Source organism: Sitophilus oryzae, unplaced genomic scaffold (assembly GCF_002938485.1).
Source record: "Sitophilus oryzae breed Bouriz unplaced genomic scaffold, Soryzae_2.0 scaffold_1494_pilon_pilon, whole genome shotgun sequence".
In the NCBI taxonomy this organism is placed as follows: Eukaryota; Metazoa; Arthropoda; class Insecta; order Coleoptera; family Curculionidae; genus Sitophilus; species Sitophilus oryzae.
The window spans coordinates 4342347-4360811 of NW_022146163.1; the positions used below are offsets into that span (position 1 = coordinate 4342347).

Sequence of the window (18465 nt, forward strand, 5' to 3'; positions counted from 1 at the left end):
AAAGAAACTCATACAATATAAATAAATATGCTTCAATTGTTATTGCTATTTATCATAATATACATCTGTGCATATACATGAATCAAATTTCCGTATATAATAATATTCTAATATGCAGGGAAAAAGGATTAATTCAGAGTGTTAGAAAATCAAAATAAAACGCTATTCGCATTTTTATATAAACTAATATCTGAAATACTGCTCCACATCTTGATAACAGTAGCTATAATTTTTTTAAATAACATTTGGCAATTTGGCATATAGAGGACTCTATATCATCCACAGTCTCTAAGTTGGTAGTTGACTGTTTTGATTAGATACCTTTTTCTTGCATGCATTTTGTATCTAATGGGCAATTTTGTTCCTATTTTGGTTAAGCTCAGAATTCCAGTAAGGTTCTTCTAGACAAGAAGAGATGGCAATGAGTATCTTACATACATAAGTTCTGTTTTGTGGCTTTTTATTAACCTTTATAATAAATGCATATTATAATTATAAGCACGTGTTGTATTAAATTTATTAATATTTACTAACGCTTTGTTATAACGCGTTGTTTATAATTACCATTGTAAATTCACTATAATAAAATGTTTTAATTTGTTGTTACTCTATAATAATAGTACAAGAAGTTGGCGATTTACAGAACATCCTTGAAACAAACATCAACAAAGACCTGCAAAAAGTGCAAACATGACAACAATCTCCTAACCATAAACGAGCTAAAAACAGAATATATGATATTTAAACAAAAATTAAACTTACAAATAAAACTACAAAACGATATTCTACGAGAAACATCAACAATCAACTATTTAGGGTTAAAAATACAAAATAATTTGAAATGGGATGCTCATGTAGTAAAACTGAAAAATGAAAATATACGAACAATTGCAGCTTTAATAAAAATTCAAAAATTGATACCAAATAACATGAGGAAACTAATCTCAAATGGATACCCTCCTGACAGATATGTATGAGAGTAAGCATTTGAAGAGTTTTTAGTTATCTAGCCGATAGCAAAAATTCTTAAAATCGCTCTCAAATGGATACTCTCTTTAGAGTGACTGTCGAGAGTCACTCGCACGAATTACTCTCAAATGGACACTTACCTTAAAAGATAAATTTACAGTGAATAAGTAAATTTACTATGAGATACAGTCTTTACATAAATTCACAAAGAATATTGGTGAATATAAAGATATATTATAACATAGTAACATACATGCCACAAATTAGCCATATAACAATTTTACAAACGAGTTGTAAAACTAAAGAACAGATGGTAAATTTACTACAATAATCTGTGACAAAAATAACCAAATTTTCACAAATTTAACAAATTAATTTTTTCAGTGCATGCGACAAATCTAATTATCGCGTAATTTTGTTGAAAATGGTTAACCACACTGTTGGTGTTTCAAAATTGAAAATGAAAATTTAGACACAGACAGATTTTTTTTTAGAAAAATCAGATAAATCTCCAAGTCTCCAAATAATAGCAGCTAAGACCTACAGTCTGATACAAAAGGGCACATATCATCCTTCCTATTAGCTGGCCATTCTCGCTTATTTATCAACGTGTCACCAACTGCACCTATTCTCATATACTTGTAGCACAGAAGAGCATGTGCTTGTAGAATGTCCAATGGCGAGATCCCAGCCAGTGTCAGTCGTGTCTGTCATTTTAATTCATAGGTAAATAGTATTTTCTGTACTTTTTTGGACGTCGCGTCGTCTGCCGCAATCTTTTAGACATAACTTACAAGTATGCAAAGTACTCGTGTCGATCGTTTTTTAAAACGAAACTTCAATGGAGCTCAGAACCTGAATTATTACATAGCATGAGAATAGCAAATATCTAGGTACGTTCACAAATTTCCATATGCAAATGATCGCAATTCGGGCATTTTTTTGTTTTAAAAAATAAATGTCCGGACATCTTCTAATAATTTACAGGAATATTATTACTACATTATTGCTCTGAGTATTCGCAAGCAATTTTACCGTTTTTAACCGCAAAACGTTTGACGCTTGGCTGAATAAAGTGGAACAGTTCAAAGCCTAGCCTGTGACAGCTTCTGTCCGCTTCCATCCGGTGGCATTGGAAAAAGTCACGAACTCGATACAGACTATTCGTTTTCGTTAAAGTTACGTTTTTGTTGTAGATATAGACGTAAACGACTTAACGGAAGTTTGGCATTTGGAATCGATTTAGAAGTTGCTATGTATAACGCAGTCAACACTGTTAACTCCTGTGGTGCCACTGCCAGTACATCTTCATCTCTTCAAAAAAGTCCTATGGATAATGGGTGCCACTTGCACTGTAAGAACATCTACACAATAAAATAAAAAAACTAGTATATGAAATACTGCTCTACGTCGTAATAAACAGTAGCCTCGACGTAGTAGCCCCGTAGCTATATTTTTTAACAACATTTGGCATATGCAACAATAAACGCAGCGGTGTTTAAAAAAAACTATTTTATATTGTAGATTTTCTTACAGTGCAAGTAGCGAAATACCCATAGGACTTTTTTGAAGAGATGTATCCGCCACAGAGGAGACATTTTTTACATCTTCACCTTTTTCTTCAGTTTAATAAGTTTAATACTCCAACTCTTTGAGTTCAATGCAAGAACAGCGCCAAATAGTATTTACGTTGTCCTTCCAATCTAAACTTGTTTCATTTATCTATGGAGAAATGTTGAATACGCTTCTCAGCATTATTTTCGATGTTTTGAACAATATTTATAGCTGCCAAGTCGTAAATTATCAATTACTTATTGAGGAATTCATATAAGGAGAAATAGTTTTTACTAAAGATCAAAAGAACGCACAAAATTACATTTTTTTCTATTTTTACCGATAGTTTGACAAGCAAAGTGATCCTTTAAAGTAGCCGTTTTCAAATCGCTTAGCGCAATGGGTAAAGACGCTAAGCGCATCAAATGAGAATACCCAAATCGGTAGTTAAGTGCGCTAAGCGAAAATTAACATCATATACGCTGAGCGTCTAAAAGTGCTTCACGTTTTTTAAGCTACAGAATTCGGGCCCAGGTCTCTTAACAGGACATATCGCTGTCAAGTCCTAACTGGCTTTGCTGCAGACTCTGCTGAAACTGCAGATCATATAATATGTCACTGCGAGGCTCTGGATCGCAAGAGACACTTTCTATTTGGGAAAACAAGGCTAGAACCTTGTAAATGTCTCCATCATTCTAGAGATTTGTTGGCAACCCACCAAAAAATAACGGCAATACATAACAAATCTCCTTCCTTTGACCTAATTATGTTGAAGATATCAAATCTATAATAAATACAAGCAGTTTTGAAGCAAAATGAGTTAATATTAAAAAAATAAATTTGAAACTGTCACTGCGAAGATATCACAGACATTATTTTACTACGATATTAACCTTTTTTTTTTGTTTTCTAATGCTCTTTTTATTCACCACAATGGACGAGAACTGTCAAGTAATAAAAGATTAATGGAAATGTCCCCTTTCCCAGCCTCAAAGAAAATTAATTCTTTTCGTGCTGAAATTTTCTTTGTTATAACGAATATTGTCAAAAAATAACGACAATATATTACAAAACCCAACAATATTGTTTTTTTTTGTAGGATAAAACGACGAAATATCGAATTTTGCTTGTCAGTACGCCAACATGTTATCTTAATTTAATTAGTCACCGGATATTGACACAATTTGTTCTTGTTCTTGTAATCTTCAAAGATCAGAAAGGATTATATTGATACTGAAAAATAAATTTAAGATGACAAGCTATTTTGGGATTTTTATAGGAAGTAATATATAATTTTGAATGAAATGTAATTTTGTAAAATTACATTGCATTCTGAATATCGTATGTTTCAAGAAAAGAAAAATAAGAATACTTGCTGAGTTAATATGAGTAATTGGGATAGCAAAATAAAACACTCATTCTTCACAATACACTAAAACAATTTACTTTTATAATTGGACGCCCGTTTCGCACGTTAGCGATCAAAATCGGTCAAGCCGTTTCGGGGATGATAACAAAAAATTAAAAAAAACAACCCCTATTAAAAAATAGGGGATGATGGTAGAACGGTGAAAATTTTGGGTTTTTTGTATTTTTTAATGCAAATTAAAAAAATAAAAATATTTTTTTTTTCAAAATATAAAAAAATGGGAATGAGCTACCCTCATCACTTAAGGGTATAAAAAAATAGATAATAACCTATTTTCAGACCTAATCAATATACATAATAAAATTTCATTAAAATCGGCCAAGCCGTTTCGGAGATGGTAACAAAAAAACAACCCCTATTAAAAAATAGGGGATGATCGTAGAACGGTGAAAATTTAGAGTTGTTTGTATTTTTTAAGGTCAAATAAAAAAAATTTCCAAAAATAAAAAATGAGGGGGCTACCCTCTCGGCTACCCTTATCACTTAAGGGTATAAGAATAGATAACAACCTGTTCTTAGACGTACTGAATATACATATAAAATTTTATCAAAATCGGTCAAGCCGTTTCGGAGATGGTAACAAAAAACTTAAAAAAACAACCCCAACAAAAGGAGTTGTTTTTTTAAGTTTCCTATTTTGGAGGTCGTCGATTACGAATCTGGGCCCGAATTCTGTAACTTAGAGAACGCTAAGCGCTTTTAGACGCTCAGCGTATATGATCGTAAATTTTCGCTTAGCGCGCACTTATCTACCGATTTGGGTATTCTCATATGACGCGCTTAGCGTGTTGACTGAACTTTCAGTAAAAATAGAAAAAATTGTGATTTTGTGCGTTCTCTTGCTTTTAGTGAAAATTACTTCTTCTATAATTCCTCAGTAAGTAATATGATAATTTACGACTTGGCAGCTATAAATATTGTTCAAAACATCGAAAATGCTGAGAAACGTCTTCAATATTTCCCTCGTATAATAAAAATAATGACATATCCATAGAAAAATAAGTTGATAAACTCAGTAGGTTATGAAATTCACGCAACATTGACACTTTTCATTGTTTTATCCACATTTGATTATTCGATACCTGAGAAATTGCGATGCTGCCAATACGTGCTCAACGCGTATCCAGAAAACGATTCGCACGGCATGCGGCAACGAGAATAACAAAATCGACTGCTTGGCGTTCCGCTAATCGGATACTTTCGCTTATCGTTTTGAAAGCGTAACGTTTTTATGTCGAAGTTCCAGAATTCGAGTCCAACTTTTTTGGCGGTCACTTACCATTTTTCAGAAAAATTCAAAAATGTAACGAAATGGCATTTTTCAAAATTTCTCAAATTTGTAAGGTTTTCGCGCACATATTTTGTTGGGTATTCAATAAACATTCAGGTTTTTGATGTTTTCGGTTACTTTTTTAACCAATTCTAAGCGTAATAGAGGAAAATTTGATAAAACAAATTTGTAGTCAACCTGAAAATGTTAGGTCATGCGTTAGTGACATTTTCCATGTTGTCATATCTAAATTTAGATATAAATATAACTCTCGCCAATATATACAAAAAAGCCGGAAAAAGAGTAAGGATATGTAAAACAAACTCTTCCGTCAACTTCCGAAATCTCTGGATAATTAAAAAAATAGATAGAGAATATCTTAACCATCTAAAGGTGCGTATTCACTATCCTATCTATAAAGTAGTATGGACGGGACCGAATTTTAGAACCGAACGAACATCTACCCATTCGTTTTCGAACTCCTTTGATGTACTGACTCGAAACGGATGGTCGAGCAAACGAACGAACGAACGGCCGCATGCATTCGGTTCCCTGTCCAAATATACCGAATTCCATTCGTTCGCTCGTTCGTTCGTTCGTTTGTTCGGATAGTGAATACTAGTGATGGGAATAATCGAATTATTTTCATCATCGAATAATTAGTAATAATTCATATTTCACAATCGAATTAATAATTCGAATTATTTAGTAGAATTATAAATTTAACCTAAAAATAAATTGTTTACGTGCGGTTCGTATTTCTTTTTATTTTATCAGTGGCAATCAATAATTATTTAGATAAAAGAAGAAAATTAATTTTAGTGTTCGGCAGGTGTTCGGTGAAATTTGGGTGAGATGGAAATGAATAACAAATAATAGTAGTATTCTTTCTTTCTGAACGAAATGAAAATTTTCACTTAAACTGATTTATTCCTACGTGGTATAGGAAATAACAATGATTTCTGGATTTTTCTATATCGGATCGTTCCTTTCTTTGTCCATTCCCTTTATAAATCAGTTTAAGTGAAAATCTTCAGTTCGTTCGGAACGAAAGAATACTACTAATTATACTAATACCATACACATACATTCTCCATACGAGGTTATGTTTTATGTTCATTTGTAATTCGGTTACCACAAGGTTACCACAGATATAATATAAAATACTACTAACTTTTATCTCGATTATATCGAAAAAGATAATCGAATTAGTTAGTTTTAATTTACTATCGAATTAGTCGAATTATTTAATTCGAATTTTCCCAACACTAGTGAATACGCACCTTAAGATTCGCTGATGAGATAGTCCTAATTGTCAACATTCCTGAAGAACTACAATCACAAAATTAACAAATTACAGCCAGCAACAAAGTGGGTCTCAAAATGAATTTAGCAAAAAGTAAAATACAACGAACTAGTGGACAGAAAAGACATTCTAATAAATAACACTAAATACTAAAAGTAGAAGAAGAATATATTAGGGACAACTAATACACCAGCTCGGGATCTCTACAACCAGAAATCAACAAAATAATTCTAGATTTAGCATGGACTACTAAGGAAGAAATTCAATCATATTCAAATTTAGAATGGCACTCTATCTAAAGAAGAAAACATTCGACCATGGTGTACTACCATTGATGACATATGTATGCGAAACCTGGACATCATAAGGAGACTGCAGGTCGTACAACGCTCAATAGAACGAAATATGCTGGGAATAAGCAAGGGAGACCGTAAAAGAATAGAGTGGATACGACAAAAGACCAGTAATAGATGTCATCCACAGAGTCAAATGCCTAAAATGGCAATGGGCAGGACACCTGGCAAGAGGAACGGGGTAAAAAAATACAGCACGGTATCCACGAAGAATTAAGAGACCTAGAGAAAGACTGAACCTGCGATGGGACCAGGATATTAGGAAATTAGCAATAAACGGAAAATGATGCATCATCATGTAGTATACCTAAATAGAATTTCTGAGTTCAGGGTTTTTCAGAGTTTGTACAACCCTTAGTGTTTTATCTTTATTTAAGAAGATAGCTGTTTGTTATAAAATACGTGAACACGCTGTATATACAATGCAAAAATACACTTACCTACAAAATACATACTCCAATGCGGAAAAATACTCGTACAAAAACGATAAACTAACCGAAAATATAGAACAAACTAAACATTTCATTGTTTGTCTTCAACTCTTATGCCTTCCCACTGTTTAAAAAAATTATTACACTTCACTTTACAGATTTATTGTCACTAGAATTATCCTAAACAATTTCTAGTGCAAGTCAAAAAATACAAGCATCTAGAATAATTTTTCTCATCAATCTTCATATTGGAAGCAAGTGAGGGCAGGTACGAACTGAAACGAAATCGTCAGTTAAAATACGATAATTCCATTGTTATTTATTTACACTTATTATATTGCTATTACTTAGCAAGCAAAATTGATTTTTAATTAGCCAGGTACGAATTTTAACAGTCATTTAGTAAAACGATTGCAAATTGAAATCACAATAACTGAGTAAGTACCATATGTTTGAAAATTAAAACGTCACTAACATCCTTTATGAGTAGTTTATTTCAGAAAATTAATTCGCATAATTATGATTTTTTTTTCAAAACTTTCATATATTAACAAAAAAATTGAAGTCAAAGTGGCATTTGAAAATTATCAAATACAAATCTATTATTATCAAAGATTTTTTTTCAATTTGGCAAGTTTTATCCACCCAGAACCAAAAAAATACTTTTTGTGAAAGCGTTTCGAAATTGACAGTTTTTGATATTTATTTGAGATTCGAAATGACATTCTTTTAGGCACTAGTATCTAAAAGTAACACTTGTTTAGGCACTAGTGCCTAAAAGAAAAAATAAAACGTTAGAAATAATGAATATATTTATTTATTATAAATCTTAAAGGTCCAATTATTTAAATTATTAAAGTGAATACAAGAGGCATCCAACTTTTCGTCTCTAAGAGAAATGCAAGTTATAGGAGTCGGAATAAGTAAATTTCTTGTACTGGTAATGGTGGTAGCTTCTGCTTCTACGTGAACTGCTTTTAATTTCTTATTTGGCGTATCTTTCTGTCCCATGATTATTTTTGCTATTTCGGTTTTCTGTTCAATTGAATTTTCAATGTAACCTTCAGCAACCGAGCTTGATCGCCAACCTCCATGTCGCTTTAAAACTGTTATCAAAGAATATTATAGTTTTAAGAACTCTCGTGTGGAAGCTTTAGTGATTTGTCATACGGTGGCGCTTTTGAACATAATCGAAGCCTGAAAATGCTAATATTTTAAATTTTGAGGACTACGCGCGGCGATATTTCGTACGGTGTTGCCAAACATATTTTATTTCTCGATATTTAAAGAAATATGTATTGATTATATATTTCGTATATTCGATAGTACATGAGGCATCCTAAGGCTATGAAAAAAAAACGTAGCTATGAAAATAAAATTTTAGATTTTTAATTTTTTTGTACCTTCTAATAAAAATTACTTCTATTCCAATAAAAAATTAACAAGTATGATTATGTGTTATCTGAGCTAGTATTAGGAAACTGGAGTAAATACGGAGAATATTAATTCGTTCTCTAAGATGAGCACTACTAAGTAATTTTTTAAAATTCGACCCATAAGGGGGTGTAATTAGATAAAGGGATATAATTATACAAAAAAAAATCTACCTACTAGGAGTATGAACTTTTGCACAGATGTGGCGCATTTGAACATTGATAAGCGATTTTTGGAAATGTATAGCCTAAGGGTAGTGAAACTGGGGGGTGAAATTTTGTACAAAAAGTGTTAGTTCTAGGAGTATGAAATTTTGTACAGAGTTTCCTTAAGTGACGAAAGTTAGTACCTAGAAGCTAATTTTTGACATTCATCCCTTAGAAATAAGGGATGAAAATTTGTACAAAAGGTTAAAATCGGTTTTAGAAGTATGAATTTTGCAGACGTTCCTTATGTAACGTAATTTAGCATTAAGAAGCAATTTTTGGAAATTCGCCCTCTAAGGGTGTGAAATGAGGGGTTGAACGTTCTGGAACAATAAATTCTGTTCAAGGAATATGAGAATTTGCACAGAGGTTCCTTATGTAGCGTAATTGAATAATTAGAGTGATTATTGGAATTCATTCCTTAAGGGGGTAAAACTAGGGGTGAAAATTTGTATAATTTTTTTATGTAAAATCCGTTCTAGGACTAGGAGTATGAAATTCTGTTCAGAGGTCCCTTAAATGATGAAAGTGAGTACCTAGAAGCGAATTTTAGGCATGCATCCCCTAAAAAATAAGGGATGAAAATTTGTACCAAATTTTTTTAAAATCGGTTTTAGAAGTATGAATTTTGCAGACGTTCCTTATGTAACGTAATTTAGCACCAAGAAGCAATTTTTGGAAATTCGCCCTCTAAGGGTGTGAAATGAGGGGTTGAACGTTCTGGAACAATAAATTCTGTTCAAGGAATATGAGAATTTGCACAGAGGTTCCTTATGTAGCGTAATTGAATAATTAGAGTGATTTTTGGAATTCATTCCTTAAGGGGGTAAAACTAGGGGTGAAAATTTGTATAATTTTTTATGTAAAATCCGTTCTAGGACTAGGGGTATGAAATTCTGTTCAGAGGTCCCTTAAATGATGAAAGTGAGTACCTAGAAGCGAATTTTAGGCATGCATCCCCTAAAAAATAAGGGATGAAAATTTGTACAAAAATTTGTTAAAATCGGTTGTAGAAGTATGAATTTTGCAGACGTTCCTTATGTAACGTAATTTAGCACTAAGAAGCAATTTTGGAAATTCGCCCTTTAAAGGGTGTGAAATGAAGGGTTGAACGTTCGGGAACAATAAATTCTGTTCAAGGAATATGATGATGATTATATATGATGATTTGCACAGAGGTTTATTATGTAGCGTAATTGAATAATTAGAGCGATTTTGGAATTCATTCCTTAAGGGGGTAAAACTAAGGGTAAAAATTTGTATAATTTTTATGTAAAATCCGTTCTAGGACTAGGGTATGCAATTTTGTACAGAGGTCCCTTAAGTGATGAAAGTGTGTACCCAGAAGAAAATTTTGGACATGCACCCCCTAAAAATAAGCACTCCCTATAAAACAATTAAAATAAAAATTTGTCTAAAAAATAAAAAATAAAGTTGGGGTGGGCCACTCTTATCACTTAGGGGTATAAAAAATAGATAACAACCTAGGAATAGGTTGTGACCAAACCAAACCAAACCAGACCTACTGAATATACATATAAAATTTTATCAAAATCGGTCTAGCCGTTTCGGAGATGGTAACAAAAAAATCTTAAAAAACAACCCCTGTTAAAAAATAGGGGATGATGGTAGAACGGTGAAAATTTAGGGTTGTTTGTATTTTTTAATGACAAATAAAAAAAATTAAAATTTTTTTTCAAAAATAAAAAAAATGGGGTGGGCTACCCTTATCACTTAAGGGTATAAAAACATATAACAACGTACTCTCAGACCTACTGAATATACATATAAAATTTCATCAAAATCGATCAAGCCGTTTCGGAGATGGTAACAAAAAATTAAAAAAAAAACATCCCCTATTAAAAAATAGGGGATGATGGTAGAACGGTGAAAACTTAGGGTTGTTTGTATTTTTTAATGCCAAAAAAAAAAATAAAAATATTTTTTTTTAAAATAAAAAAAAATGGGGGTGGGCTACCCTTATCACTTAAGGGTATAAAAAATATATAACAACCTGTTTTCAGACCTACTCAATATACTTATAAAATTTCATCAAAATCGGCTAAGCCGTTTCGGAGATGGCAACAAAAAAAAATAAAAAACAACCCCTATTAAAAATAGGGGATGATAGCAGAACGGTGAAAATTTAGGGTTGTTTGTATTTCTTAATGCCAAATAAAAAAATAAAAAACATTTTTTTCTTTTCAAAAACTAAAAAAAAATGAGGGTGGGTTACCCTCTCGGCTACCCTTATCAGTTAAGGGTATAAAAATAGATAACAACTTATTCTTAGACGTACTGAATATACATATAAAATTTTATCAAAATCGGTTAAGCCGTTTCGGAGATGGTAACAAAAAATTAAAAAAACAACCCCTATTAAAAAATAGGGGATGAAAGTAGAACGGTGAAAATTTAGTGTTGTTTGTATTTTTTAATGCCAAATAAAAAAAAATTAAAATATTGTTTTTTCACAAAATAAAAAAATGGGGGTGGACTACCCTATCATTTAAGGGTATAAAAATATATAACTACCTATTCTCAGACCTACTGAATATACATATAAAATTTCATCAAAATCGGTTAAGCCGTTTCGGAGGAGTACGGTAACCAAAACTGTAACACGGGAATTATATAAGATAATATTATATGTAAACTGGCGGAGTGCGGAGAACGGAAAGACTGATTATAGCAATAGATAAAATTTAAAACTATTCAAGAAAGTACACACAAAACAAGGCAACGTCGCGCGTCTATTCGTTCAATTCCGAGCAAAATAGCGAGGCTCCACGAAGTTGGGGCCTCGCTCGCCAAAGCGAGGCCCCATCGACAGGTCAGATTTTGATGCCAGACGAGACTTCTAGGGTATTAAGATATTCTTTGCTGTTATGTCCGCCCCTGAATCTGCCAGCATTGTTGCAGACCTGCGCCGGAAACAATGACCAGGGCCCGAATTCTGTAACTTTGACATAAAAACTTTACGCTTTCAAAGCGGTGAGCGCAAGTATTCGATCGGCGAAACGCAAGGCAGTCGATTTTGGTATTCTCGTTGCCATGCGAATCGTATTCAGGATACGCGTTGAGCACATGTTGGCAACATTACAATTTCTAATGTAGGTAATAGTCAAGTTGATAACTGACGGATGTAACAATGAAAAATGTCAATGTTACGTGAATTTCATAACCTATTGTGGAGTTATGTCAAGCTATTTTTCTATGGATATGTCATTATTCTTATTATACGACGGAAGTGTTGAAGACGCTTCTCAGCATTTTCCATGTTTTTAACAATATTTATAGCTGCCAAGTTGTAAATTATCAATTACTTATAGAGGAATTTATAGAAGAAGTAGTAATTTTCATTAAAGAGCAAGATAGCGTACAAAATCACAATTTTTTCGATTTTCACTGACAGTTCGACAAGCAAAACTATCCTTTAAGGCAATCGTTTTCAAAGCGCTCAGCACAATCAGTAAAAACGCTAAGCGCGTCAGACGAGAATACCGAAATCATTAATTAAGTGCGCGCTCAGCGAAAATTAATGTCATATACGTTGAGCGTCTAAAAGCGCTTAGCGTTTTCAAAGTTACAGAATACGGGCCAAGTGTATTCAATGGCGTTGGAGATCTTTTTTGGCATACCTTCAATTGTATTGATTCCAACTGGCAGGGTAAAACATTGATTTTTTCGATACGTCAAGAAAAATCGCTGATGTGTCACATTGAGTGGTCGAAGTTTTGCGTATTACTTACGAAATACATGTAAGAAATTGATACTATCTATTGGTCCCTCAGTAATCGTAAACACTCTTGGAAAATGAGTTGTTGTATTCGGAATCTTCACACTAATAAATGACTGAAATCTTTAATGGCATCTACTACCAAAAACGTGATTTCTTCCCTCATACATGCTCCAAATACTCCAACGATTAAGACAACTTTAGCTAACAGGAATTCTTTGTCGTCGGCTTCTTTCATAAAGCGTTCTATTTCCAGTTTTGTAAATACTTTGGATTTCTTTGCCTGATATCCGGAAGCTTTTCTTTTTAAAAATGCAATAAGGTTTGTGAATTTGCTAATATCTACGTTTCTGTTCAGGTAAATCATGGTGCGGAGAGAGGATCGAATATTTACTCCACAGAGTTGACGGCTTTAAGGTAGTGGATAACTTCAGGAAATAGGGTAGCAATACCTTTTCTGTGAAATTCTCAACATGTTTTGCTTTGACCCAGGTTTCAAAGTTGTTGTAGGTGGTGTCGTATAAGTTTTTAAACTTCTCGGGCACTAACGTGGATAGCATTAATAGATAACGTCGACGCATTGTCCAACTCGGCTTTAACCTCGTTGGACAATTTTGCGTCCCATGCTTAAATTAAAATACATTCATTTCGCATCTTGTTACATAAATAGCTATTTTATTTTTTAGTTTTCTGTTCCAGTTGATAAATAAATATCTTTAGAGAGACTTCTTTAGAGAGATAACAAAGTTTCTATAGTATAAAAAATATCTCGTACTTCCATCTACTTCATTATTATGCGGTATTTCTCCAAGAGCACCCGTATTTTAATTAAAGTAAACAGAAAATTATTTACATAACGTTCTGAAAAGTTGTTTCTCTAACAAAGGAATGTTTAATTTTAGAAAATAAACTGCAGAATGTTAGTTATTCCTGAAACATTTTATTTTAATTTGCTAGATCCGCATATTTATGGAGTAATGCGAGACGTCTTATAACATGAAAATGAAAAATTCAGATTCTCCTCAAAGTTTCTACTTTTTTAACGTGAATTTTCTGAATTTAAAATCAAAATAAGACACAAGTTCAAGTGAACTGTGTCAAAAAAACACTAGTCAAGTGAATTAAAAATTAAAAGGGGTTAAATTAAAAAGTATAAAGTGTAATTAAAACCATTAATTTATTCCACTAATTGCGAGGTTCTGAATGAAATTTTTAAACTATTTATTTTTCCACTAATTATACTTCAAAATTTGCGAGAAATGTCATAATGGCCTTTGATTATCTTCCGTCAAGAGAAATTGTAGTTAGAAATCAAAAGTTGATTGTTTTATAAGCTAAATATTAGGCTTTCTCTATGGATACAACTGACTGACGCAAGCTGTTGCTAAGATATTCTATTAATTTTAATTGTGTTTTTTAAATATTGTGAATAATCGTAAACTAAAAAGTATAAAGTGTAATTGAAACCACTAATTACGAGGTTCTGAATGAAGCTTTGTACGGAAAATCCGGATAAAAGATGTAACATTCTAGTTAGGAATCTGTTTTCAGAAATCTCAAATTTTGCGCCAGGCTTTGTGCTTCTAAAGCGGATCGAAAAAGCGGCAAATAAAAACGCGCCAACCGGATTGGCTTTAGTTAATTGCCAATTAGCTATCTATTAATCCCGAACGACCTTTAACTGGACTGGAATTGAGATAACGAGTGAGTCGATATCTGCTTTAATACCTTACGTCCAGTGCTCTTAATTTGTCGCTAATCACCTCGTAACGGACCGTTGCGTTGTATCAAACAGGAATAAAGATAATAAATTACTAATTAAACGACAAATGAAACGCTTTTAAGCAGATCTAGAGATTCTTCAAAATTTAACACTCAGAATCAAACCATTAGATTGTAGATTGTATGGGAAGGAGAAGTTAATCACCGCGACCTTATAGATCTATTGTGTTCCCCTTTCTTAAGTTATAACTCATCATATAGTATCAGAGCTTTGACAAAAACCAGTATCTAAGACGGTTTTGCAAAAATTAGTTCCCCATCTCCGATATCCGTCGTACCAAAGTTTATGGCACGAATGGTTGTCGTCTCGGCGCTCTCAGTGATGAATTGTTCTGGTGTTTCCCCATTTTCCTCACAGAATTTGCATTCGCCGTTGTTCCTTAGCTTCAATCCACTGAGGTATTCACTGAGGAGACAGTGTCCTCTTAAAAACCCCGTGACAATCCAAAGATAGTTCTTACTTAAATTAAAATTTCTTCAAGTCTCTTATAGACCGTTCGAGAATTCCCATTCCCGATTAAGGATGGAGTCGTAAATCGAATCCTTCCATGTTCTTGAGTTCTGCTTTAAGTTGGTTTCCACTTGGCAAGCAGAACGGTTCTGCTCCAGTTACTGGAGTGTTCGCTCTTTTCCTAGATAGATCGTTTACTTTTTCATTGCCTTCTACCCCTTGATCGGCTGGTATCCAGAGTAGGAGGACTTATTTTATTTGCTTAATTTGTTGAGCTTCTCTAAGCACTCTTTAACCAACTTCAGTTGATGGTTACTGAGTTGGAGGCTCTCAAGGCTGCTATCTAACTATCTTATCTGACTATCAGATAAGATAGTTCCTATCTAAGATAAGTTGAACGCATCTTTCGATAACGTAGATTTCGTGCCTGAAGGATGCCGCGGTAGATGCACATTGCATTGTTCAGAGTATTTAGTTTTTGGCCTAAATACTCCTATCCCTGTTCCTGCTTTGGATTTGAAAGCATCAGTATTCCAGGTTATTGTAGGGTATTTTAACTGCTGAGCAAACGTTTTTCTCTTCCAATTTTCTTTTTGTTGTTAAATAGTACACAGAGGTGTTTCTCAACGTTGTATTGAGGTTCGAAGATTCTAAACCATTAGAGCAAAATCTGTTAAAATGGTAACGTCCATACATAAATAAAAGCTTAACAGATATTTTTGTCCGGCTCCTAAGCGACTACCGTTTCATCAATTCCGATGGTTCTTTTTTTTTAAAAGAGGTCTTTATCATCAGATGGAACATGAAGCATTTTTATATTGTTTAATCCAGTGTTGCCAACTTTCTGAAATAAAATTTCCCACGAAGACGGTCAAAATTTCCCGTTTTATTCTAAAAATTCCTACGAGTTCTCAAATCCAATATAATCAACACAATACAGATATTATGTTTTTTTTTGTTGTTGTTAGTTGGGGTTGGAACCTTTAGTATTACAACAGCAAAATAAAACACTAATTCGCCACAATACAACAAAAAACCTTACTTTTTGCTCTGGACGCGTGTTTCACTAACCATGTTAGCATCATCAGCAGAGGATTAAAACTAATAAAAAAATTATGTATTGCAGTGAATTAGTGTTACAATTTGCTATTATGTTTCTTAACTGAAAATTTAAAAATGTTCCCATTTTTTTTCTAAAAATTGCCACGAGTTCTCAAATCCATTATAGAGTCCTCAATACAATACAGATATTATGTTCTTTTACAGTTGGGGTTGGAATCTTTGGTGCTACAATAGCAAAATAAAACACTAATTCACCACAATACACCAAACCACTGTTTGCACTGGACGCGCACTTCGCTAACCATATACCATCAGCAGATGATTAAAACTAGTGAAGTTTTTTGGTGTATTGTGGTGAATTAGTGTTTTATTTTGCTATTATTATTATTAAAAATTTTAAAATTTCGAAATATACTTTTCAATTTTTTTCGCAAAAAAAATCATAGGCCTGGTGATCCTGGCATCGAAATATATTGTATGATCGAAAAAAAACCGCGTCAGCGCTGGATATGAATTGAATATCGCTGTCATTTTATATGGGGATTGTCATGGATCGTCATTTCCAAGCCAACTGGACGCCGTTTTTTTTCGAACATACTATCCATAGAAATATTTGCACTTATTTAAAATTTACCATGTTCAAGGTGGGAGGGGGTACAAGAATAATGTCTGATGCCAACAAAAATGTACATTTAGTTGTGATAATGCTAGTTTGAATTTACTCACTTTGCTGCGAAACGCGTATACGATAACTTTCCCACGAATATGGTGTTTTAGGTTAAAATTTTCCCTTTCTCTCTGGATCTCGAAATTTCCCACGAATCTGAATATTTCCCACGAGTTGGCATCACTGGTTTAATCACTATTTCCGTATGTAAAACAAATCCCATAATAAACACAAGAAGTAAAAAAGCCAAGTCTCACAACGCAGTTCTTCCACTACAAAAAGTTGTGAGACTTCATATAAAACCAAGTCAGTATTATTAGTTAGTGTGTTTAGAAGAACACATTCAACGACTTTATTATAAACTGTTATCTAATCAAATATACCTATTAACTATTGCCTGTTAACTACTAGAGAAACTGACACTTAAAACTTCACTACAGATCGCACAATGCTCAATGGAACGAAATATGCTCGGAATAACCAAGAGACCAAATAGAGTGGATACGACAAAAGACCCAGGTAATAGATGCCATCCACAGAATCAAATCGTTCAAATGGCAATGGGCAGGACACCTGGCAAGAAGAACGGACAACAGTGCCACGCCCTTTCTAATTTGAAGTTCAATAAAACACAAGTTTACTTAATGCAGAATGAGTTACATAGAGGCCACTAGCTTTTTAATTTTAACAGCCGGGTGGTCGGGGTTCAAAGATATTAATAAAAGGGCGCCACGAGATTATACTCTATGAACTCGGCAATAAAGATGTAACTATTAAGTAGACTTCGACACTAACCTCGAACTGTTGAGTGCAACTATCATGAACTTCAAATATTACTGTAATTCGTTAAACTTAAGTGACTCTAACTTAACTATGAGACTAGACTGCAAATAATACTACTAAAAATGTTTAAGTAATTTATTAAAATATTAAAAGTTAATATTTATAAAAAAAAATGAATGAAAGGTAGATTGAAATATGTTAAGAAATTTTTAAATCGTTAAGAATTACTAATTACGAATGCAAAATGAAAAATGTTTTAAGCTATACTAAAACTAAGACGTCATCCCCCTTAACTAAAACTAAGTATGCTCTAAGGGCGGAATACAAATATCAAGCTAAATCTAACTAATATCTAAACGATCTTGCTCTAACGTAATGTCGTGACAAGTACTTGCAAACTACTGAAACTTCCTCCGGCTTAACTAGAGTGCGTAGCTACAGGGTGACTACGACGGGGTACAGCAGCTCGGTGTACTGTCACTGGAGCCCATGGATGTCAGCAGATGTACAGATGAAAGGCAAGTTGTTGAGGTTTCAAGTGGTGAACATAAAAACCCTAAATCATATTGGTTGTCTTAGAAAAGAGCCTCAATTATAGAACAAGGACTAGCACAACGTGTAGGAGTTAATAAAGGTAATAAAGAAGGACTAATCAAATCTGAACTTTACCTCAACGAGGGTTTATGATGTCCAACGGGTACCTCTACACGGGCAACAGGATCGGATGGAATTCTGGACTGTTCTGTGCTGTACGGCCTGGATCGGTCTTCTTGCTCTACAATTACGAACAACCAAATAAGACTTAAGAAAGATAACACTCAACTAATCTTTCTACACCACGTGGGCGTGGAAAAGTCGAAAACCAGACAACAATATGAACAAAAATCAGTTTAGCATTGACTTAGAATAGGCAGAAGAATTATAGCATACCTTGGAACTGTTCGGGGACTTCTTGGGCACGTGGAATCGGAATATCGGTCGGAAAAAAGGCTATTTTAATCCCATTATGGAAACTGGTCGGTGGTCCAT

At 33.4% G+C, this 18465-nt stretch overlaps 1 protein-coding gene across 3 annotated transcripts in view; it reads right to left on the bottom strand.

Moving 5' to 3' along the window:
- Positions 1-18465, bottom strand: part of LOC115877525 (nuclear receptor coactivator 7) — a 311115-nt gene that overhangs the window by 258838 nt on the left and 33812 nt on the right. The window contains exon 1 of one of the 3 annotated variants that reach the window (XM_030893748.1): positions 7322-7422. The exons of the other annotated variants lie outside the window; for them this stretch is intronic. Within the exon in view, the coding sequence (XP_030749608.1) occupies positions 7322-7407 (86 nt within the window). The 5' untranslated portion in view covers positions 7408-7422. Of the gene's footprint in view, positions 1-7321; positions 7423-18465 lie in introns of those variants that run through there. 3 annotated transcript variants of the gene reach the window in all.